Source organism: Hydra viridissima, unplaced genomic scaffold (assembly GCF_058129835.1).
Source record: "Hydra viridissima isolate aposymbiotic clone 2 unplaced genomic scaffold, HvirCarnegie_v1 scaffold_5, whole genome shotgun sequence".
Classification (NCBI taxonomy): Eukaryota; Metazoa; Cnidaria; class Hydrozoa; order Anthoathecata; family Hydridae; genus Hydra; species Hydra viridissima.
Genome location: NW_028324304.1, coordinates 434,690 through 459,773, shown reverse-complemented (window position 1 = coordinate 459,773; position 25,084 = coordinate 434,690). Strand labels below are relative to the sequence as shown.

The following is a 25,084-nucleotide window of genomic DNA, read 5'->3' as shown; positions in this document are numbered from 1 at the left end:
CATCATGTTCAATAAAATCTGGTTCATCAGGAAAAACTGTTAATGTAGGAAGAGAAGAAGCCGTGTCAACAGGAACAGCTACAATCCGTTCTACATGAATGCAAACAGCTTGTTCAGTAGGAACTAGTTCAGCAAGAGCAGGGAATAACTCAAGAACATGACCAGCGATTGTTTGTTCAGAAAGAACAGGCAAAACAGGAGTTGAGGTAGGCTTGCACCAGAAATCTATGGCATTTTGATTGCTGTCTTCTAAAGGAGCATTGTTTTCTAAACCTGGAGAAAAAGGAACCACAGTATTACAGTTGAAAGTATAAGCACATTCTTCAGAGTCAGAATCAGAGCCTGAATCTTCCTTTCATAAGGTTGAGGAAATACTTTTTGCAACTCCTCAACTTTGCAGCACAAATATCAGATGGCCTCATGAGAAAGTTCAAAATAAATACTTCTTGCTTCACTAAAACAAAACAGAAGACAAAGGGTGATGAGGGGGTTATTCAACATGTGATAAGACACCACTTTTGTCTGGTCAAATTCTCTTAGCTTGGAATTGAGCTGAATGTATTTATAGTGCAAGGAAAAGTGTGTATTCTTTAAAACATTGGAATCGGTAAGCACATTTGGGTGCAGTGTCAATGTCCTGCTACAACAAATCAATATTTTAACAGTTGCATTATTGTAGCTCTTTGCTTGTCCAGCTGAAACATGCATCTCTTTCTTTCAGTTAAAACTGAGGAGTTGGAAACCAAGTGCTTTAAGGAATTTTTCAGACTCTACAATGGATTCAGTTTTCAGTTCTATGTTTCCTATAGAGGCGCATTTTATTACAGAAGGAGCCTTCGACAAACCAGTAACTGGTAACACTTCTGTTGGACAACAGAAGGCCAACTTTAAAAGAGAATCAGAGGAAAGAACTAGAGAAAAAAAAAAGAGAAGGAATGCAAAGGAGCAGAGGTTGACCCTGATGTGGATGCTTGTTCAGCTACTGGGTTTAACACCAAAGAAGACAGATTGAACAAATTGAGGCACATAGACTTTCTCTTTGGCAAATTGTTTTGCCTCAGCAATCTCCTATCAGAACAATTTGGATTCATAGCCATCAGTCGCTTTCAAGTAAAGTTGATCATAACATTTGCAGCATTGCAAACATGGGTGAGGTTGTGAACAGTCAATTTTGCATTCAAGAAGAGCATGCTGAAACTTCCTTACCACTGCAGAACAAAAGATGAAAACTTCATCCAAAGTCCAAGACGGTTTTTTTTTAGTTAAGTGTCTTTTGATGCTTGTGGATGAATGTTTGCACCAAGGCATGCTATAATAACAACATCAACATCAACAAAAACAGCAACAGCAACAGCAATACTGACTCAGAGAGGAACAAAGTGTTGATGAAAAAAAAAAAGAAAAAAAGTGGATTATTACTAACATTGATAACAGCAGTAATAGCAGTGTTTATAATAACAGTTAAAAAGTATAAAAGTAACAGTAAAAACTGTTTTTGAAAGTATAACAATAATAACAACAAGAGAATTAGCGACACATATGTCGTTAATAATGTTAATAAAGGGAACAACAGTTCCTTTTTCAGTGCTGAATTCGGACAGGATCGATTGCAAAAAAGAGTCTTCTTTCGGACAGAGGAGCTACTGCTTTGGAGGGGCTTCTGCTGTTGTGCAGAAACCAATAAACCTTTAGTTTAGAACGAACTGAAGAATTTTTTTCGGTTTTGTTTAGTGCCAACAAGGGCTGAAAACAAAACAAAACAAAACAAAACAAATTCAGCAAAACGGGATTACCATACCGAAAGTGTCGCCATTTTACCCTTCCTCGAGTTTGTTTACGCACAAACATTGGAGAAACGTGACGTACGAGGGGGGAATCAGAGATATGCAGACCGTCCAATAGAAAGCCGGGGTTCAGCACATGTGAATGTCAAAAATTCCAGAGTTTGAGCGGATCCAGCGTACATAGAAAGAAATTGGTACATTCACGTGTCCTGACTCCAGGCATTTGATTGGCCGACGAAAAAGAAAACTTTCAGGACTTGAACATTGAGAAGATCAAAATAAATTCAAAAATAAATCGATGTAACAGAGATTCATAAACCTATCGGAACACATCAGTATCAATAGAAGAAAAGAAAATACACAAAAAATTTGCAACATTCGTACTGCACAATAGAAAGCATGACAGTTTACAGTTCAGAAGACAACGACAATCAAAAAGCTAAAGAAAAAGAACTTCGAATGAAACGTTTACTTCAAACACTTTAGCAAGCAAACGCAGAAACAAAAACAACAAAGAAAGAAAAATACAGGAAACAAGTAATTCCATCTGCAGATATTCTAATGTCTAGGAACTCGCAAAGGCTAAAACTACAACACAACGCCAATCGCATCGGTTCAGGCGCACCTGTCTATTTAGCTGCTGTTTTGGAGTATCTCTCCGCCGAAATTTTGGAGTTGGCCGGTAACGCTGCTCGTGACAATAAGAAAGCTAGAATCATTCCTCGACACTTACAGTTAGCTGTTCGCAATGACGAAGAGTTGAACAAGTTGTTGTCAGGTGTTACTATAGCCAGTGGCGGTGTGCTGCCAAACATACAAGCCGTTTTGCTTCCCAAGAAGAACGAAAAGGTTCCAAAACCAGCAGCCAAATAAACGGTACTCTGAACACAAGATAAAAAATAAAGGCTATTTTCATAGCCACACATCTGTTAAAAACATGACGGCATGAGCTTAAACACACTAAGGAGAATATAAAGAAGTGTGTGTGTGTGTGTGTGTGTGTGTGTGTGTGTGTGTGTAAGGAAGGGAGGGGAGGGGGGTTCAAAATCTCTTTTTAAAGCTGTTAGGGGATAAAAAGAGCACACGCATCCCGTTACAAAAAAATACATGGTGGGGTTTACACGCCATCTTTGAAACGTTTTAAGTTATAACCTGAGGGAGAAAAAACAGTTCGGTTACCTCACAGGTCACGTGCATGTTCAAGATTCCAAGTTTTGAAAGGATCCAACGTAACTTGAATAAAAAGTGAACACGCACGTGCCCAGATTGGCGACCATCTATAGGCTGTAGGAAAATAACAAAGAAGATTTAAGCGCCTCCGTAAGAATTTAGCTCCCTTAGGATTTCAGCAAAAAAGTATATTTAGCGGAGAAAAAAACAAAGAGCGAGGTTAAGCAGCAGTGACGGCATTAGCATCAGCAGCAGCAACAAAAACAAAACAAAACAAAAAAAAACAAACAAAAAAGCGGCAGCACGAAAAAAAAAAAAAAAAAAAAAAATTTCCGTTTTTTACACTTGCGTGTTTGTCTGTGTGTAATCCTTAATTGCATGGTTTTTTGTTGTTGGTTTTACCTTGTCATTTTTCTTCTGCGCACGTTCTCTTGGTCAGTAGTTTTTTGAAATGCGAAAAAAAACGTCAACGAAAAGAAGTGAACGGGTCATTGCACGTCATGTCTAACAAACAAGAGGGGTAAAGACAAAGACGTCCGCTGTCGAAAACTCATACATACTCCAAGCTGACACACTCTTGAGACACTTCGAAATAAAGCAAATGATCAAAGTCATAACACTTGACAAAGTCGAAACAAAAATCACAGCATGCGCAGACAACCCTTTATTTTACATTAAAGGAAAAAAACGTAAAGCTAGAACTAAACATTCCTTCAATTAAAACACGTCAAACTTGCGACGGGCACAAAACTCAACATATAACAAAGTTACGACGCTCTAGTTCTTTTACATTTTGTTTTCTAAATGACCCGTCCCTAAAACCCCGGAAAGAATAAAACGCGACAGTCGAGTTGTTGGCCAATACCTTTTTTCACAGTAACTATCAGGTGTTTCTCGCAACGTCGGATGGGTTGCTGAAACCTTAAAAAAGAACTTTAAAAAGCTTGTGGGGTAGCGTTAGTTCTCATGCTATTTTAACAAAGTACTAAAACTTTAGTTAAAGTAATAAGATTTTACAAAGTAGCTACATTTTAATTATTGTCCTCATTTATCGTCATCTATCGTCATTTTTCACGTATCTGCCTAACTTAGTACCTAACAAACTAACTAAGATACAAACTAACTAACTGAATGACTAACTAACTGACTGACTAACCAACTAACTGACTGACTGACTAACTAACTAACTGACTGACTAACTAACTAACTAACTAACTAACTGATTGACTAACTAACTAACTAACTAACCAACTAACTAACTAACTAACTAACTAACTAACTAACTAACTAACTAACTAACTAACTAACTAACTAACTAACTAACTAACTAACTAACTAACCAACTAACTCACTGAGAGACTAACTAACTAACTAACTAACTAACTAACTAACTAACTAACTAACTAACTAACTAACTAACTAACCAACTAACTCACTGAGAGACTAACTAACTAACTAACTAACTAACTAACTAACTAACTAACTAACTAACTAACTAACTAACTAACCAACTAACTCACTGAGAGACTAACTAACTAACTAACTAACTAACTAACTAACTAACTAACTAACTAACTAACTAACTAACTAACCAACTAACTCACTGAGAGACTAACTAACTAACTAACTAACTAACTAACTAACTAACTAACTAACTAACTAACTAACTAACTAACTAACTGACTAACTAACTAACTAACTAACTAACTAACTAACTAACTAACTAACTAACTAACCAACTAACTCACTGAGAGACTAACTAACTAACTAACTAACTAACTAACTAACTAACTAACTAACTAACTAACTAACTAACCAACTAACTCACTGAGAGACTAACTAACTAACTAACTAACTAACTAACTAACTAACTAACTAACTAACTAACTAACTAACTAACCAACTAACTCACTGAGAGACTAACTAACTAACTAACTAACTAACTAACTAACTAACTAACTAACTGACTAACTAACTAACTAACTAACTAACTAACTAACTAACTAACTAACTAACTAACTAACTAACTAACTAACTAACTAACTAACTAACTAACTAACTAACTAACTAACTAACTAACTAACTAACTAACTAACTAACTAACTAACTAACTAACTAACTAACTAACTAACTAACTAACCAACTAACTCACTGAGAGACTAACTAACTAACTAACTAACTAACTAACTAACTAACTAACTAACTAACTAACTAACTAACTAACTAACTAACTAACTAACTAACTAACTAACTAACTAACTAACTAACTAACTAACTAACTAACTAACTAACTAACTAACTAACTAACTAACTAACTAACTAACTAACTAACTAACTAACTAACTAACTAACTAACCAACTAACTCACTGAGAGACTAACTAACTAACTAACTAACTAACTAACTAACTAACTAACTAACTAACTAACTAACTAACTAACTAACTAACTAACTAACTAACTAACCAACTAACTAACTAACTAACTAACTAACTAACTAACTAACTAACTAACTAACTAACTAACTAACTAACCAACTAACTCACTGAGAGACTAACTAACTAACTAACTAACTAACTAACTAACTAACTAACTAACTAACTAACTAACTAACTAACTAACTAACTAACTAACTAACTAACTAACTAACTAACTAACTAACTAACTAACTAACTAACTAACTAACTAACTAACTAACTAACTAACTAACTAAGTAGCTGACTTTGTATTTGTTTTTCAATTATGAACGAGTTCCTTGCAAGATAGATATTTCTGTTGCATTTGTTAGCCTTTATTTTTAGCAAAAATAAAATTCCAACTGGTGCTTTTCTAATGTCAAGGACCTCGCTAAGGCTAAAGCAGCTAAGCCTAATGGTTATGATGTTATAAAGCGGAGAAAAATGAACTTTTCTGAAAATGAAAAAACGAGAGATGGAATTGATCTGCAATAACTTCGGTTGTGAACACCTTATAACTGATGCCTCGCGCGATTTTAATAACTTTGCATCATGCAAAAGCCGCCAAATTCACGATTCACGAGTGTTAAAGTGTCATTTTTGAAATGCCAGTTATGAGCGCATGAAATCAAAAGCGAAATTTGCACTTTGAAAAGCAAACGGAAATGTAGAGCATCTTTTAAAATCGCCATATTCTAATTCAGTTTTGCCTTTATGAACTTGAACAAAAGTTGCATGCCTTCCCAAGACTGCACAATTGTAAAGAAAACACCAAGCTTCGCTCGAACGATGACTATGAAGACGAAGAACCGAATGGACCCCGTATTGTGCATTCGTCACTCATTCTCTTATCTCCTCAAACGTTTTTTTACCGTTACCTTCCATAATGAATTTTATTTTTTATTTATTTTTTTTTTTTACGATGTCCAGAACTTTCAGGTTGCTAAGTTTTTCCTTTTTTTCTAGTGTCCGCGACTTTATATATGTTGACTGCGTTATCGCAGTTTTAGCCTTCGATCGTTTTTGTTAACGAACACGAATAAGCACAACATAGTGTTCCTTTTTCATGGAATGTTCTTTGTTGTGTCTCTGTGTTTAGAAAAAGAATTGGTCTGAACTAAAAATCGTCGTTAGTACGCGTTGCTAACGCATTAAATATTCCAGCAATCGCGCGTGTTTGTGCCCTTCGCCTCTATTGAGTTTGTATGGTACCAAATGCTTAGAAGAGATTGGCATAAGCTTTTTTGGGAAGCCATATGGTTCAGTTTCTTGATGAAATTAAGCTGCTTTGTCCAGAGTAAGTAGCGCTGATGTTATTTGGCCATGCGCGCACTCGATTGCTTTTAAAGACTATTTTTTCGATGTTTTGATGCGATACCTTTCGCTTCTAACATGCTGTGGCACCGAAACGCCGCAATTTACAAAGCGTCACTATTCTTTAGAAGATTTCAAAACTAATGAAGCTTTAAGAGAGCGAGAGACGCGAGCTGTGGAGGTTTGCCTGTCAACACGAAAACACACTTTGCAGTCTGACGGTGGAGCAAAAAAAAAAAAAAAAAAGTCTCCTCGACAGTCCGCATAAAACTCCGCTTGAAAAATAAAAACATCTAAACATCTAGAAGTTTTATAAAAACGAACGCAACGTTTCTCTGAAACACGACAAAAAAAAAATGACTGAAGCTGCATCTCCGAAAAAGGCCACAAAGAAGTCTGCGCCTAAAAAGCCTGCTGATCATGCTCCCTACAAGGCGATGATTGTCGATGCTATTAATTCGCTTAAAGAACGCAAAGGGTCGTCAAGACAAGCTATCGCCAAGCACGTCAAGGCCAACAACAAGGTGGGTGAAAACGTCGATTCGCAAGTCAAGATTAATTTAAAGCGCATGGTGGTTGCTGGCGAGCTCGTACAAGTGAAAGGAACTGGCGCGTCGGGTTCTTTTAGAATTGCAGCTAAGCCCAAACCGTTAAAGAAGCCTGCTGCAGTCGCCAAGAAGCACAAAAAAGAAGCCAAAGAAGTAAAGAAGCCTGCTGAAAAGAAGAGCACGCCAAAAAAGAAAGCTGCGTCAGTGAAAAAAGTCGCACAAAAAGAGAAAGTGAAAAAAGCTACTCCTAAGAAAAAAGTGACTCCCGCAAAAAAGAGCGCCCAGAAACCGGTTGCTAAAAAGCCCGCAGTAAAGAAAGTGAAAGCGACACCTAAGAAGAAAGCTGCAGCCAAGAAAACCATCGCAAAAGTGGAAAAGAAATAACCTAACCTACCCCGCTTTTTGTCAAACGGCTATTTTCATAGCCACACATCTTTCTAAAAACAAAGTTCCAGGCGTAGAACTTGTTTACTTTGTGTTTGTTTGTTTGTTGTTTTTTTTTTTTGTTTTGTTTTGTTTTAAGGCACTAAGCCGACAACGTTTTTAACAGATTTGTGGCTATGAAAATAGCCGTTTTGTTTAGAAGCACCATTTTTTAAGCTCGCTCTCCTCTGATTCTTCTCGCCAACTGAATGTCTTTTGGCATAATAGTGACACGCTTTGCATGGATGGCGCACAAGTTGGTATCTTCGAAGAGACCCACTAAGTAGGCTTCTGAAGCTTCTTGTAAGGCCATGACGGCGGTGCTTTGGAAACGCAAGTCAGTCTTGAAATCTTGAGCTATTTCGCGAACCAATCGCTGGAAGGGTAGTTTTCTGATTAGGAGCTCTGTCGATTTTTGGTATCTTCGGATCTCTCTCAAAGCTACGGTACCGGGTCGGTATCTGTGGGGTTTCTTTACTCCGCCGGTAGCCGGGGCACTCTTTCTTGCTGCTTTTGTTGCCAGCTGCTTTCTCGGTGCTTTACCGCCGGTAGATTTTCTAGCTGTTTGTTTTGTGCGGGCCATTGTAAGTTACGCTTACACTTATCAGTTTAAGTTGAACTTTTGAAGTTTTTCAATTTAACGCGTTTTGTTGACATTTTTAGACTTTGCCGCGACTTAAAGCTGCATTCTGATTGGTGCTAAGAAAGTGCTCTTTGATTGGTTCAAGTACAAATGCAAAATAAGGCATTAAGGCCACGTAGGCGTGTTTTTTGGCTACGGGAAAAGAGAGCGCGTTTGTCTCGCCTCTACAATTTCTGCTTTTTTAAACACTTCAAAGACAGGTCGACGTAGTGGAATTCCGAAAAGAAACTTTTCTGCTCTGTTTGCGAACGGATAAAAGCGTTAAATGCGAAAACGCGCGTTAAAAACAAGGCAGTTTGTTTTGGTTTTTTTTTTTTTTGTTTTTTTGGTTCAGATGGCTTTTTGACGAAGGACCGTTGCGATTGGTTGTTTGACGAAGATGTTTCCATCTATGTAGGGTAAAAGTCGCGCTTCCAGCGCATAATAAAAACAAAAAGAAACGCAAAAAGACAGTAATTGAACTTCAAACAATTTTAATCATGTCTGGTCGCGGTAAAGGAGGAAAAGGACTTGGAAAAGGAGGCGCAAAGCGTCATCGCAAGATTTTACGTGATAACATCCAAGGAATCACAAAGCCCGCCATACGTCGTCTAGCTCGTCGCGGTGGTGTTAAGCGTATCTCTGGACTTATCTACGAGGAGACTCGAGGCGTTCTAAAAGTCTTTTTGGAAAACGTTATTCGCGACGCTGTAACATACACAGAGCATGCCAAGAGAAAGACAGTCACCGCTATGGACGTTGTCTACGCATTAAAAAGACAAGGTCGCACATTGTACGGCTTTGGTGGTTAAAAGGGGAACACCTCAGCAATCAAAAACGGCTATTTTTATAGCCACACATCTGTTTTAAACGTTAATAGGCAATCTAGAACTTGAACGCTGCACCGCGATAAGCAGAGGGGGTGTGTAAAAACGGTTTAGTTTACCAGTTTCAGTTTGTTTCAATCGAAATGAAAAGCAATTGAATTGATTTCTAAGTAATGTTTTTTAGCGAGGCATAGTTTAACTGAGTGTTTAGAGTAGACGCTTGACACATAAAGTGTTTTGCTCACCATCATCGGGCTAGAAAGGTGATTTTTATCTAAAGCGCTGCTTTAAGTCTGATTTCCTAAAGATGCGCGCAATACATTTGAAAAAAAAAAAAAAAAAGAAAAAAGAAAAAAGGAGCAAAAGTGTGGTAGTAGCAGCAAATAATAACGATGGGTGGGTCATAAGGGCTAAGGTTTTGATCAAAAGCAAAAAGGTGGCGCTCAAGTAGTTGTTGAAAGATTTTCTCACGCGTTTACCTACTGTAATAACTTTTTGTATCCAAAGTGGATGCAAAAGCTATACGTTTAAACATCAAAAAAAGCAAGTCTAGAAAAGCGCTCGCTCTTTAGACGCGGTGTCGCAATTTAAAACGAGCAAACAATGGCTGCCTAGCTATTGCATTTTAAGTACTTTCTCTCTACTACAATTTAAGGCGTTCTAATGCGTACAATGCTTTTACAAGATGTGTGGCTATGAAAATAGCCGTTTAGATAGCGCTCCATCTATTTACTGCTGGTGTACTTAGTAACAGCCTTGGTGCCTTCGCTCACTGCGTGTTTGGCCAACTCACCGGGAAGTAAGAGGCGCACAGCTGTTTGAATTTCACGCGAAGAGATGGTTGATTTCTTGTTTTGGAGGGCTAGTCGTGAAGCTTCTGAAGCGATTCTTTCAAAAATGTCGTTGACGAAAGAATTCATGATGCTCATCGCTTTGGAAGAAACACCAACATCAGGGTGAACTTGCTTCAAGACGTTGTAAATGTAAATGGCGTAGGATTCTCGCCTCTTTCTCTTGCGCTTTTTGTCTCCAGTACCAGCGATCTTGCCGCCTTTCTTACCAGCGCGTTTTTCCCCCTTTTTGGCCACCTTGGGCGCTTGTTTTCCTCCGGCCTTTGGAGCGTCAGACATGTCGACGAGTTTTAGAGAATTGAAATTTGAAATTACAAGCAACCGAATCACTTCCTATATAAAGCGCAGTTGTGGTCTCCAATTCGAGAACATTTCTGTTTCTCGCAAGCTCATTGGTTCTTCAAAGATTAACTAATTTGCGCATTGTTTGACGGAGTTTTTCTATTCGTTAAAAAAAGTGCAGTTCGAGACCAAATGTTTTTGATAAGAAAAAGGAATTTTGTAAGTTGATTTCAAAGCGCGCACAAATATCTCTAGGTTGTCTCTCGTTGTTTCTCAGTGTAAGAAATTAAAATGTCAGGACGTGGAAAAGGAGGAAAAGCTAAAGCCAAGGCAAAGACTCGATCGTTCAGAGCCGGACTTCAGTTTCCAGTCGGTCGTGTTCACCGATTTTTGCGCAAAGGACACTACGCCAATCGCATCGGTTCAGGCGCACCTGTCTATTTAGCTGCTGTTTTGGAGTATCTCTCCGCCGAAATTTTGGAGTTGGCCGGTAACGCTGCTCGTGACAATAAGAAAGCTAGAATCATTCCTCGACACTTACAGTTAGCTGTTCGCAATGACGAAGAGTTGAACAAGTTGTTGTCAGGTGTTACTATAGCCAGTGGCGGTGTGCTGCCAAACATACAAGCCGTTTTGCTTCCCAAGAAGAACGAAAAGGTTCCAAAACCAGCAGCCAAATAAACGGTACTCTGAACACAAGATAAAAAATAAAGGCTATTTTCATAGCCACACATCTGTTAAAAACATGACGGCATGAGCTTAAACACACTAAGGAGAATATAAAGAAGTGTGTGTGTGTGTGTGTGTGTGTGTGTGTGTGTGTGTAAGGAAGGGAGGGGAGGGGGGTTCAAAATCTCTTTTTAAAGCTGTTAGGGGATAAAAAGAGCACACGCATCCCGTTACAAAAAAATACATGGTGGGGTTTACACGCCATCTTTGAAACGTTTTAAGTTATAACCTGAGGGAGAAAAAACAGTTCGGTTACCTCACAGGTCACGTGCATGTTCAAGATTCCAAGTTTTGAAAGGATCCAACGTAACTTGAATAAAAAGTGAACACGCACGTGCCCAGATTGGCGACCATCTATAGGCTGTAGGAAAATAACAAAGAAGATTTAAGCGCCTCCGTAAGAATTTAGCTCCCTTAGGATTTCAGCAAAAAAGTATATTTAGCGGAGAAAAAAACAAAGAGCGAGGTTAAGCAGCAGTGACGGCATTAGCATCAGCAGCAGCAACAAAAACAAAACAAAACAAAAAAAAACAAACAAAAAAGCGGCAGCACGAAAAAAAAAAAAAAAAAAAAAAATTTCCGTTTTTTACACTTGCGTGTTTGTCTGTGTGTAATCCTTAATTGCATGGTTTTTTGTTGTTGGTTTTACCTTGTCATTTTTCTTCTGCGCACGTTCTCTTGGTCAGTAGTTTTTTGAAATGCGAAAAAAAACGTCAACGAAAAGAAGTGAACGGGTCATTGCACGTCATGTCTAACAAACAAGAGGGGTAAAGACAAAGACGTCCGCTGTCGAAAACTCATACATACTCCAAGCTGACACACTCTTGAGACACTTCGAAATAAAGCAAATGATCAAAGTCATAACACTTGACAAAGTCGAAACAAAAATCACAGCATGCGCAGACAACCCTTTATTTTACATTAAAGGAAAAAAACGTAAAGCTAGAACTAAACATTCCTTCAATTAAAACACGTCAAACTTGCGACGGGCACAAAACTCAACATATAACAAAGTTACGACGCTCTAGTTCTTTTACATTTTGTTTTCTAAATGACCCGTCCCTAAAACCCCGGAAAGAATAAAACGCGACAGTCGAGTTGTTGGCCAATACCTTTTTTCACAGTAACTATCAGGTGTTTCTCGCAACGTCGGATGGGTTGCTGAAACCTTAAAAAAGAACTTTAAAAAGCTTGTGGGGTAGCGTTAGTTCTCATGCTATTTTAACAAAGTACTAAAACTTTAGTTAAAGTAATAAGATTTTACAAAGTAGCTACATTTTAATTATTGTCCTCATTTATCGTCATCTATCGTCATTTTTCACGTATCTGCCTAACTTAGTACCTAACAAACTAACTAAGATACAAACTAACTAACTGAATGACTAACTAACTGACTGACTAACCAACTAACTGACTGACTGACTAACTAACTAACTGACTGACTAACTAACTAACTAACTAACTAACTGATTGACTAACTAACTAACTAACTAACCAACTAACTAACTAACTAACTAACTAACTAACTAACTAACTAACTAACTAACTAACTAACTAACTAACTAACTAACTAACTAACTAACTAACCAACTAACTCACTGAGAGACTAACTAACTAACTAACTAACTAACTAACTAACTAACTAACTAACTAACTAACTAACTAACTAACCAACTAACTCACTGAGAGACTAACTAACTAACTAACTAACTAACTAACTAACTAACTAACTAACTAACTAACTAACTAACTAACCAACTAACTCACTGAGAGACTAACTAACTAACTAACTAACTAACTAACTAACTAACTAACTAACTAACTAACTAACTAACTAACCAACTAACTCACTGAGAGACTAACTAACTAACTAACTAACTAACTAACTAACTAACTAACTAACTAACTAACTAACTAACTAACTAACTGACTAACTAACTAACTAACTAACTAACTAACTAACTAACTAACTAACTAACTAACCAACTAACTCACTGAGAGACTAACTAACTAACTAACTAACTAACTAACTAACTAACTAACTAACTAACTAACTAACTAACCAACTAACTCACTGAGAGACTAACTAACTAACTAACTAACTAACTAACTAACTAACTAACTAACTAACTAACTAACTAACTAACTAACCAACTAACTCACTGAGAGACTAACTAACTAACTAACTAACTAACTAACTAACTAACTAACTAACTGACTAACTAACTAACTAACTAACTAACTAACTAACTAACTAACTAACTAACTAACTAACTAACTAACTAACTAACTAACTAACTAACTAACTAACTAACTAACTAACTAACTAACTAACTAACTAACTAACTAACTAACTAACTAACTAACTAACTAACTAACTAACCAACTAACTCACTGAGAGACTAACTAACTAACTAACTAACTAACTAACTAACTAACTAACTAACTAACTAACTAACTAACTAACTAACTAACTAACTAACTAACTAACTAACTAACTAACTAACTAACTAACTAACTAACTAACTAACTAACTAACTAACTAACTAACTAACTAACTAACTAACTAACTAACTAACTAACTAACTAACTAACCAACTAACTCACTGAGAGACTAACTAACTAACTAACTAACTAACTAACTAACTAACTAACTAACTAACTAACTAACTAACTAACTAACTAACTAACTAACTAACTAACCAACTAACTAACTAACTAACTAACTAACTAACTAACTAACTAACTAACTAACTAACTAACTAACTAACCAACTAACTCACTGAGAGACTAACTAACTAACTAACTAACTAACTAACTAACTAACTAACTAACTAACTAACTAACTAACTAACTAACTAACTAACTAACTAACTAACTAACTAACTAACTAACTAACTAACTAACTAACTAACTAACTAACTAACTAACTAACTAACTAACTAACTAACTAACCAACTAACTCACTGAGAGACTAACTAACTAACTAACTAACTAACTAACTAACTAACTAACTAACTAACTAACTAACTAACTAACTAACTAACTAACTAACTAACTAACCAACTAACTAACTAACTAACTAACTAACTAACTAACTAACTAACTAACTAACTAACTAACTAACTAACCAACTAACTCACTGAGAGACTAACTAACTAACTAACTAACTAACTAACTAACTAACTAACTAACTAACTAACTAACTAACTAACTAACTAACTAACTAACTAACTAACTAACTAACTAACTAACTAACTAACTAACTAACTAACTAACTAACTAACTAACTAACTAACTAACTAAGTAGCTGACTTTGTATTTGTTTTTCAATTATGAACGAGTTCCTTGCAAGATAGATATTTCTGTTGCATTTGTTAGCCTTTATTTTTAGCAAAAATAAAATTCCAACTGGTGCTTTTCTAATGTCAAGGACCTCGCTAAGGCTAAAGCAGCTAAGCCTAATGGTTATGATGTTATAAAGCGGAGAAAAATGAACTTTTCTGAAAATGAAAAAACGAGAGATGGAATTGATCTGCAATAACTTCGGTTGTGAACACCTTATAACTGATGCCTCGCGCGATTTTAATAACTTTGCATCATGCAAAAGCCGCCAAATTCACGATTCACGAGTGTTAAAGTGTCATTTTTGAAATGCCAGTTATGAGCGCATGAAATCAAAAGCGAAATTTGCACTTTGAAAAGCAAACGGAAATGTAGAGCATCTTTTAAAATCGCCATATTCTAATTCAGTTTTGCCTTTATGAACTTGAACAAAAGTTGCATGCCTTCCCAAGACTGCACAATTGTAAAGAAAACACCAAGCTTCGCTCGAACGATGACTATGAAGACGAAGAACCGAATGGACCCCGTATTGTGCATTCGTCACTCATTCTCTTATCTCCTCAAACGTTTTTTTACCGTTACCTTCCATAATGAATTTTATTTTTTATTTATTTTTTTTTTTTACGATGTCCAGAACTTTCAGGTTGCTAAGTTTTTCCTTTTTTTCTAGTGTCCGCGACTTTATATATGTTGACTGCGTTATCGCAGTTTTAGCCTTCGATCGTTTTTGTTAACGAACACGAATAAGCACAACATAGTGTTCCTTTTTCATGGAATGTTCTTTGTTGTGTCTCTGTGTTTAGAAAAAGAATTGGTCTGAACTAAAAATCGTCGTTAGTACGCGTTGCTAACGCATTAAATATTCCAGCAATCGCGCGTGTTTGTGCCCTTCGCCTCTATTGAGTTTGTATGGTACCAAATGCTTAGAAGAGATTGGCATAAGCTTTTTTGGGAAGCCATATGGTTCAGTTTCTTGATGAAATTAAGCTGCTTTGTCCAGAGTAAGTAGCGCTGATGTTATTTGGCCATGCGCGCACTCGATTGCTTTTAAAGACTATTTTTTCGATGTTTTGATGCGATACCTTTCGCTTCTAACATGCTGTGGCACCGAAACGCCGCAATTTACAAAGCGTCACTATTCTTTAGAAGATTTCAAAACTAATGAAGCTTTAAGAGAGCGAGAGACGCGAGCTGTGGAGGTTTGCCTGTCAACACGAAAACACACTTTGCAGTCTGACGGTGGAGCAAAAAAAAAAAAAAAAAAGTCTCCTCGACAGTCCGCATAAAACTCCGCTTGAAAAATAAAAACATCTAAACATCTAGAAGTTTTATAAAAACGAACGCAACGTTTCTCTGAAACACGACAAAAAAAAAATGACTGAAGCTGCATCTCCGAAAAAGGCCACAAAGAAGTCTGCGCCTAAAAAGCCTGCTGATCATGCTCCCTACAAGGCGATGATTGTCGATGCTATTAATTCGCTTAAAGAACGCAAAGGGTCGTCAAGACAAGCTATCGCCAAGCACGTCAAGGCCAACAACAAGGTGGGTGAAAACGTCGATTCGCAAGTCAAGATTAATTTAAAGCGCATGGTGGTTGCTGGCGAGCTCGTACAAGTGAAAGGAACTGGCGCGTCGGGTTCTTTTAGAATTGCAGCTAAGCCCAAACCGTTAAAGAAGCCTGCTGCAGTCGCCAAGAAGCACAAAAAAGAAGCCAAAGAAGTAAAGAAGCCTGCTGAAAAGAAGAGCACGCCAAAAAAGAAAGCTGCGTCAGTGAAAAAAGTCGCACAAAAAGAGAAAGTGAAAAAAGCTACTCCTAAGAAAAAAGTGACTCCCGCAAAAAAGAGCGCCCAGAAACCGGTTGCTAAAAAGCCCGCAGTAAAGAAAGTGAAAGCGACACCTAAGAAGAAAGCTGCAGCCAAGAAAACCATCGCAAAAGTGGAAAAGAAATAACCTAACCTACCCCGCTTTTTGTCAAACGGCTATTTTCATAGCCACACATCTTTCTAAAAACAAAGTTCCAGGCGTAGAACTTGTTTACTTTGTGTTTGTTTGTTTGTTGTTTTTTTTTTTTGTTTTGTTTTGTTTTAAGGCACTAAGCCGACAACGTTTTTAACAGATTTGTGGCTATGAAAATAGCCGTTTTGTTTAGAAGCACCATTTTTTAAGCTCGCTCTCCTCTGATTCTTCTCGCCAACTGAATGTCTTTTGGCATAATAGTGACACGCTTTGCATGGATGGCGCACAAGTTGGTATCTTCGAAGAGACCCACTAAGTAGGCTTCTGAAGCTTCTTGTAAGGCCATGACGGCGGTGCTTTGGAAACGCAAGTCAGTCTTGAAATCTTGAGCTATTTCGCGAACCAATCGCTGGAAGGGTAGTTTTCTGATTAGGAGCTCTGTCGATTTTTGGTATCTTCGGATCTCTCTCAAAGCTACGGTACCGGGTCGGTATCTGTGGGGTTTCTTTACTCCGCCGGTAGCCGGGGCACTCTTTCTTGCTGCTTTTGTTGCCAGCTGCTTTCTCGGTGCTTTACCGCCGGTAGATTTTCTAGCTGTTTGTTTTGTGCGGGCCATTGTAAGTTACGCTTACACTTATCAGTTTAAGTTGAACTTTTGAAGTTTTTCAATTTAACGCGTTTTGTTGACATTTTTAGACTTTGCCGCGACTTAAAGCTGCATTCTGATTGGTGCTAAGAAAGTGCTCTTTGATTGGTTCAAGTACAAATGCAAAATAAGGCATTAAGGCCACGTAGGCGTGTTTTTTGGCTACGGGAAAAGAGAGCGCGTTTGTCTCGCCTCTACAATTTCTGCTTTTTTAAACACTTCAAAGACAGGTCGACGTAGTGGAATTCCGAAAAGAAACTTTTCTGCTCTGTTTGCGAACGGATAAAAGCGTTAAATGCGAAAACGCGCGTTAAAAACAAGGCAGTTTGTTTTGGTTTTTTTTTTTTTTGTTTTTTTGGTTCAGATGGCTTTTTGACGAAGGACCGTTGCGATTGGTTGTTTGACGAAGATGTTTCCATCTATGTAGGGTAAAAGTCGCGCTTCCAGCGCATAATAAAAACAAAAAGAAACGCAAAAAGACAGTAATTGAACTTCAAACAATTTTAATCATGTCTGGTCGCGGTAAAGGAGGAAAAGGACTTGGAAAAGGAGGCGCAAAGCGTCATCGCAAGATTTTACGTGATAACATCCAAGGAATCACAAAGCCCGCCATACGTCGTCTAGCTCGTCGCGGTGGTGTTAAGCGTATCTCTGGACTTATCTACGAGGAGACTCGAGGCGTTCTAAAAGTCTTTTTGGAAAACGTTATTCGCGACGCTGTAACATACACAGAGCATGCCAAGAGAAAGACAGTCACCGCTATGGACGTTGTCTACGCATTAAAAAGACAAGGTCGCACATTGTACGGCTTTGGTGGTTAAAAGGGGAACACCTCAGCAATCAAAAACGGCTATTTTTATAGCCACACATCTGTTTTAAACGTTAATAGGCAATCTAGAACTTGAACGCTGCACCGCGATAAGCAGAGGGGGTGTGTAAAAACGGTTTAGTTTACCAGTTTCAGTTTGTTTCAATCGAAATGAAAAGCAATTGAATTGATTTCTAAGTAATGTTTTTTAGCGAGGCATAGTTTAACTGAGTGTTTAGAGTAGACGCTTGACACATAAAGTGTTTTGCTCACCATCATCGGGCTAGAAAGGTGATTTTTATCTAAAGCGCTGCTTTAAGTCTGATTTCCTAAAGATGCGCGCAATACATTTGAAAAAAAAAAAAAAAAAGAAAAAAGAAAAAAGGAGCAAAAGTGTGGTAGTAGCAGCAAATAATAACGATGGGTGGGTCATAAGGGCTAAGGTTTTGATCAAAAGCAAAAAGGTGGCGCTCAAGTAGTTGTTGAAAGATTTTCTCACGCGTTTACCTACTGTAATAACTTTTTGTATCCAAAGTGGATGCAAAAGCTATACGTTTAAACATCAAAAAAAGCAAGTCTAGAAAAGCGCTCGCTCTTTAGACGCGGTGTCGCAATTTAAAACGAGCAAACAATGGCTGCCTAGCTATTGCATTTTAAGTACTTTCTCTCTACTACAATTTAAGGCGTTCTAATGCGTACAATGCTTTTACAAGATGTGTGGCTATGAAAATAGCCGTTTAGATAGCGCTCCATCTATTTACTGCTGGTGTACTTAGTAACAGCCTTGGTGCCTTCGCTCACTGCGTGTTTGGCCAACTCACCGGGAAGTAAGAGGCGCACAGCTGTTTGAATTTCACGCGAAGAGATGGTTGATTTCTTGTTTTGGAGGGCTAGTCGTGAAGCTTCTGAAGCGATTCTTTCAAAAATGTCGTTGACGAAAGAATTCATGATGCTCATCGCTTTGGAAGAAACACCAACATCAGGGTGAACTTGCTTCAAGACGTTGTAAATGTAAATGGCGTAGGATTCTCGCCTCTTTCTCTTGCGCTTTTTGTCTCCAGTACCAGCGATCTTGCCGCCTTTCTTACCAGCGCGTTTTTCCCCCTTTTTGGCCACCTTGGGCGCTTGTTTTCCTCCGGCCTTTGGAGCGTCAGACATGTCGACGAGTTTTAGAGAATTGAAATTTGAAATTACAAGCAACCGAATCACTTCCTATATAAAGCGCAGTTGTGGTCTCCAATTCGAGAACATTTCTGTTTCTCGCAAGCTCATTGGTTCTTCAAAGATTAACTAATTTGCGCATTGTTTGACGGAGTTTTTCTATTCGTTAAAAAAAGTGCAGTTCGAGACCAAATGTTTTTGATAAGAAAAAGGAATTTTGTAAGTTGATTTCAAAGCGCGCACAAATATCTCTAGGTTGTCTCTCGTTGTTTCTCAGTGTAAGAAATTAAAATGTCAGGACGTGGAAAAGGAGGAAAAGCTAAAGCCAAGGCAAAGACTCGATCGTTCAGAGCCGGACTTCAGTTTCCAGTCGGTCGTGTTCACCGATTTTTGCGCAAAGGACACTACGCCAATCGCATCGGTTCAGGCGCACCTGTCTATTTAGCTGCTGTTTTGGAGTATCTCTCCGCCGAAATTTTGGAGTTGGCCGGTAACGCTGCTCGTGACAATAAGAAAGCTAGAATCATTCCTCGACACTTACAGTTAGCTGTTCGCAATGACGAAGAGTTGAACAAGTTGTTGTCAGGTGTTACTATAGCCAGTGGCGGTGTGCTGCCAAACATACAAGCCGTTTTGCTTCCCAAGAAGAACGAAAAGGTTCCAAAACCAGCAGCCAAATAAACGGTACTCTGAACACAAGATAAAAAATAAAGGCTATTTTCATAGCCACACATCTGTTAAAAACATGACGGCATGAGCTTAAACACACTAAGGAGAATATAAAGAAGTGTGTGTGTGTGTGTGTGTGTGTGTGTGTGTGTGTGTAAGGAAGGGAGGGGAGGGGGGTTCAAAATCTCTTTTTAAAGCTGTTAGGGGATAAAAAGAGCACACGCATCCCGTTACAAAAAAATACATGGTGGGGTTTACACGCCATCTTTGAAACGTTTTAAGTTATAACCTGAGGGAGAAAAAACAGTTCGGTTACCTCACAGGTCACGTGCATGTTCAAGATTCCAAGTTTTGAAAGGATCCAACGTAACTTGAATAAAAAGTGAACACGCACGTGCCCAGATTGGCGACCATCTATAGGCTGTAGGAAAATAACAAAGAAGATTTAAGCGCCTCCGTAAGAATTTAGCTCCCTTAGGATTTCAGCAAAAAAGTATATTTAGCGGAGAAAAAAACAAAGAGCGAGGTTAAGCAGCAGTGACGGCATTAGCATCAGCAGCAGCAACAAAAACAAAACAAAACAAAAAAAAACAAACAAAAAAGCGGCAGCACGAAAAAAAAAAAAAAAAAAAAAAATTTCCGTTTTTACACTTGCGTGTTTGTCTGTGTGTAATCCTTAATTGCATGGTTTTTTGTTGTTGGTTTTACCTTGTCATTTTTCTTCTGCGCACGTTCTCTTGGTCAGTAGTTTTTTGAAATGCGAAAAAAAACGTCAACGAAAAGAAGTGAACGGGTCATTGCACGTCATGTCTAACAAACAAGAGGGGTAAAGACAAAGACGTCCGCTGTCGAAAACTCATACATACTCCAAGCTGACACACTCTTGAGACACTTCGAAATAAAGCAAATGATCAAAGTCATAACACTTGACAAAGTCGAAACAAAAATCACAGCATGCGCAGACAACCCTTTATTTTACATTAAAGGAAAAAAACGTAAAGCTAGAACTAAACATTCCTTCAATTAAAACACGTCAAACTTGCGACGGGCACAAAACTCAACATATAACAAAGTTACGACGCTCTAGTTCTTTTACATTTTGTTTTCTAAATGACCCGTCCCTAAAACCCGGAAAGAATAAAACGCGACAGTCGAGTTGTTGGCCAATACCTTTTTTCACAGTAACTATCAGGTGTTTCTCGCAACGTCGGATGGGTTGCTGAAACCTTAAAAAAGAACTTTAAAAAGCTTGTGGGGTAGCGTTAGTTCTCATGCTATTTTAACAAAGTACTAAAACTTTAGTTAAAGTAATAAGATTTTACAAAGTAGCTACATTTTAATTATTGTCCTCATTTATCGTCATCTATCGTCATTTTTCACGTATCTGCCTAACTTAGTACCTAACAAACTAACTAAGATACAAACTAACTAACTGAATGACTAACTAACTGACTGACTAACCAACTAACTGACTGACTGACTAACTAACTAACTGACTGACTAACTAACTAACTAACTAACTAACTGATTGACTAACTAACTAACTAACTAACCAACTAACTACTAACTAACTAACTAACTAACTAACTAACTAACTAACTAACTAACTAACTAACTAACTAACTAACTAACTAACTAACTAACCAACTAACTCACTGAGAGACTAACTAACTAACTAACTAACTAACTAACTAACTAACTAACTAACTAACTAACTAACTAACCAACTAACTCACTGAGAGACTAACTAACTAACTAACTAACTAACTAACTAACTAACTAACTAACTAACTAACTAACTAACTAACCAACTAACTCACTGAGAGACTAACTAACTAACTAACTAACTAACTAACTAACTAACTAACTAACTAACTAACTAACTAACTAACTAACCAACTAACTCACTGAGAGACTAACTAACTAACTAACTAACTAACTAACTAACTAACTAACTAACTAACTAACTAACTAACTAACTAACTGACTAACTAACTAACTAACTAACTAACTAACTAACTAACTAACTAACTAACTAACCAACTAACTCACTGAGAGACTAACTAACTAACTAACTAACTAACTAACTAACTAACTAACTAACTAACTAACTAACTAACCAACTAACTCACTGAGAGACTAACTAACTAACTAACTAACTAACTAACTAACTAACTAACTAACTAACTAACTAACTAACTAACCAACTAACTCACTGAGAGACTAACTAACTAACTAACTAACTAACTAACTAACTAACTAACTAACTGACTAACTAACTAACTAACTAACTAACTAACTAACTAACTAACTAACTAACTAACTAACTAACTAACTAACTAACTAACTAACTAACTAACTAACTAACTAACTAACTAACTAACTAACTAACTAACTAACTAACTAACTAACTAACTAACTAACTAACTAACTAACTAACCAACTAACTCACTGAGAGACTAACTAACTAACTAACTAACTAACTAACTAACTAACTAACTAACTAACTAACTAACTAACTAACTAACTAACTAACTAACTAACTAACTAACTAACTAACTAACTAACTAACTAACTAACTAACTAACTAACTAACTAACTAACTAACTAACTAACTAACTAACTAACTAACTAACTAACTAACTAACTAACTAACTAACTAACCAACTAACTCACTGAGAGACTAACTAACTAACTAACTAACTAACTAACTAACTAACTAACTAACTAACTAACTAACTAACTAACTAACTAACTAACTAACTAACTAACCAACTAACTAACTAACTAACTAACTAACTAACTAACTAACTAACTAACTAACTAACTAACTAACTAACCAACTAACTCACTGAGAGACTAACTAACTAACTAACTAACTAACTAACTAACTAACTAACTAACTAACTAACTAACTAACTAACTAACTAACTAACTAACTAACTAACTAACTAACTAACTAACTAACTAACTAACTAACTAACTAACTAACTAACTAACTAACTAACTAACTAAGTAGCTGACTTTGTATTTGTTTTTCAATTATGAACGAGTTCCTTGCAAGATAGATATTTCTGTTGCATTTGTTAGCCTTTATTTTTAGCAAAAATAAATTCCAACTGGTGCTTTTCTAATGTCAAGGACCTCGCTAAGGCTAAAGCAGCTAAGCCTAATGGTTATGATGTTATAAAGCGGAGAAAAATGAACTTTTCTGAAAATGAAAAAACGAGAGATGGAATTGATCTGCAATAACTTCGGTTGTGAACACCTTATAACTGATGCCTCGCGCGATTTTAATAACTTTGCATCATGCAAAAGCCGCCAAATTCACGATTCACGAGTGTTAAAGTGTCATTTTTGAAATGCCAGTTATGAGCGCATGAAATCAAAAGCGAAATTTGCACTTTGAAAAGCAAACGGAAATGTAGAGCATCTTTTAAAATCGCCATATTCTAATTCAGTTTTGCCTTTATGAACTTGAACAAAAGTTGCATGCCTTCCCAAGACTGCACAATTGTAAAGAAAACACCAAGCTTCGCTCGAACGATGACTATGAAGACGAAGAACCGAATGGACCCCGTATTGTGCATTCGTCACTCATTCTCTTATCTCCTCAAACGTTTTTTTACCGTTACCTTCCATAATGAATTTTATTTTTTATTTATTTTTTTTTTTTACGATGTCCAGAACTTTCAGGTTGCTAAGTTTTTCCTTTTTTTCTAGTGTCCGCGACTTTATATATGTTGACTGCGTTATCGCAGTTTTAGCCTTCGATCGTTTTTGTTAACGAACACGAATAAGCACAACATAGTGTTCCTTTTTCATGGAATGTTCTTTGTTGTGTCTCTGTGTTTAGAAAAAGAATTGGTCTGAACTAAAAATCGTCGTTAGTACGCGTTGCTAACGCATTAAATATTCCAGCAATCGCGCGTGTTTGTGCCCTTCGCCTCTATTGAGTTTGTATGGTACCAAATGCTTAGAAGAGATTGGCATAAGCTTTTTTGGGAAGCCATATGGTTCAGTTTCTTGATGAAATTAAGCTGCTTTGTCCAGAGTAAGTAGCGCTGATGTTATTTGGCCATGCGCGCACTCGATTGCTTTTAAAGACTATTTTTTCGATGTTTTGATGCGATACCTTTCGCTTCTAACATGCTGTGGCACCGAAACGCCGCAATTTACAAAGCGTCACTATTCTTTAGAAGATTTCAAAACTAATGAAGCTTTAAGAGAGCGAGAGACGCGAGCTGTGGAGGTTTGCCTGTCAACACGAAAACACACTTTGCAGTCTGACGGTGGAGCAAAAAAAAAAAAAAAAAAAGTCTCCTCGACAGTCCGCATAAAACTCCGCTTGAAAAATAAAAACATCTAAACATCTAGAAGTTTTATAAAAACGAACGCAACGTTTCTCTGAAACACGACAAAAAAAAAATGACTGAAGCTGCATCTCCGAAAAAGGCCACAAGAAGTCTGCGCCTAAAAAGCCTGCTGATCATGCTCCCTACAAGGCGATGATTGTCGATGCTATTAATTCGCTTAAAGAACGCAAAGGGTCGTCAAGACAAGCTATCGCCAAGCACGTCAAGGCCAACAACAAGGTGGGTGAAAACGTCGATTCGCAAGTCAAGATTAATTTAAAGCGCATGGTGGTTGCTGGCGAGCTCGTACAAGTGAAAGGAACTGGCGCGTCGGGTTCTTTTAGAATTGCAGCTAAGCCCAAACCGTTAAAGAAGCCTGCTGCAGTCGCCAAGAAGCACAAAAAAGAAGCCAAAGAAGTAAAGAAGCCTGCTGAAAAGAAGAGCACGCCAAAAAGAAAGCTGCGTCAGTGAAAAAAGTCGCACAAAAAGAGAAAGTGAAAAAAGCTACTCCTAAGAAAAAGTGACTCCCGCAAAAAAGAGCGCCCAGAAACCGGTTGCTAAAAAGCCCGCAGTAAAGAAAGTGAAAGCGACACCTAAGAAGAAAGCTGCAGCCAAGAAAACCATCGCAAAAGTGGAAAAGAAATAACCTAACCTACCCCGCTTTTTGTCAAACGGCTATTTTCATAGCCACACATCTTTCTAAAAACAAAGTTCCAGGCGTAGAACTTGTTTACTTTGTGTTTGTTTGTTTGTTGTTTTTTTTTTTGTTTTGTTTTGTTTTAAGGCACTAAGCCGACAACGTTTTTAACAGATTTGTGGCTATGAAAATAGCCGTTTTGTTTAGAAGCACCATTTTTTAAGCTCGCTCTCCTCTGATTCTTCTCGCCAACTGAATGTCTTTTGGCATAATAGTGACACGCTTTGCATGGATGGCGCACAAGTTGGTATCTTCGAAGAGACCCACTAAGTAGGCTTCTGAAGCTTCTTGTAAGGCCATGACGGCGGTGCTTTGGAAACGCAAGTCAGTCTTGAAATCTTGAGCTATTTCGCGAACCAATCGCTGGAAGGGTAGTTTTCTGATTAGGAGCTCTGTCGATTTTTGGTATCTTCGGATCTCTCTCAAAGCTACGGTACCGGGTC

At 37.5% G+C, this 25,084-nt stretch overlaps 4 protein-coding genes and 2 pseudogenes across 4 annotated transcripts; 2 read left to right on the top strand and 4 right to left on the bottom strand.

Moving 5' to 3' along the window:
• Positions 1 to 7,865: 7,865 nt before the first annotated feature.
• LOC149887551 (histone H3) lies at positions 7,866 to 8,276 on the bottom strand. Its single transcript, XM_090087655.1, has one exon. The coding sequence runs from the start codon at positions 8,274 to 8,276 to the stop codon at positions 7,866 to 7,868; it is 411 nt and encodes a 136-aa protein (XP_089943781.1).
• Positions 8,277 to 9,867: 1,591 nt separating this feature from the next.
• LOC149887550 (late histone H2B.L4 pseudogene) lies at positions 9,868 to 10,272 on the bottom strand (annotated as a pseudogene).
• Positions 10,273 to 10,513: 241 nt separating this feature from the next.
• LOC149887549 (histone H2A, orphon) lies at positions 10,514 to 10,956 on the top strand. The gene has a single exon (XM_090087653.1). The coding sequence runs from the start codon at positions 10,567 to 10,569 to the stop codon at positions 10,954 to 10,956; it is 390 nt and encodes a 129-aa protein (XP_089943779.1). The 5' UTR covers positions 10,514 to 10,566.
• A 5,554-nt stretch (positions 10,957 to 16,510) lies between these two features.
• On the bottom strand, positions 16,511 to 16,921 carry LOC149887548 (histone H3). The gene has a single exon (XM_090087652.1). The coding sequence runs from the start codon at positions 16,919 to 16,921 to the stop codon at positions 16,511 to 16,513; it is 411 nt and encodes a 136-aa protein (XP_089943778.1).
• A 1,591-nt stretch (positions 16,922 to 18,512) lies between these two features.
• On the bottom strand, positions 18,513 to 18,917 carry LOC149887547 (late histone H2B.L4 pseudogene; annotated as a pseudogene).
• A 241-nt stretch (positions 18,918 to 19,158) lies between these two features.
• LOC149887546 (histone H2A, orphon) lies at positions 19,159 to 19,601 on the top strand. The gene has a single exon (XM_090087651.1). It carries the CDS (start codon positions 19,212 to 19,214, stop codon positions 19,599 to 19,601), a length of 390 nt encoding a protein of 129 aa, XP_089943777.1. The 5' UTR covers positions 19,159 to 19,211.
• Positions 19,602 to 25,084: the final 5,483 nt, after the last annotated feature.

What these genes read in the sequence shown, in the direction of transcription:
- LOC149887551 (XM_090087655.1), bottom strand. Translation starts at nt 8,276, where the DNA reads ATGGCCCGCACAAAACAAACAGCTAGAAAATCTACCGGCGGTAAAGCA.
- LOC149887549 (XM_090087653.1), top strand. Translation starts at nt 10,567, where the DNA reads ATGTCAGGACGTGGAAAAGGAGGAAAAGCTAAAGCCAAGGCAAAGACT.
- LOC149887548 (XM_090087652.1), bottom strand. Translation starts at nt 16,921, where the DNA reads ATGGCCCGCACAAAACAAACAGCTAGAAAATCTACCGGCGGTAAAGCA.
- LOC149887546 (XM_090087651.1), top strand. Translation starts at nt 19,212, where the DNA reads ATGTCAGGACGTGGAAAAGGAGGAAAAGCTAAAGCCAAGGCAAAGACT.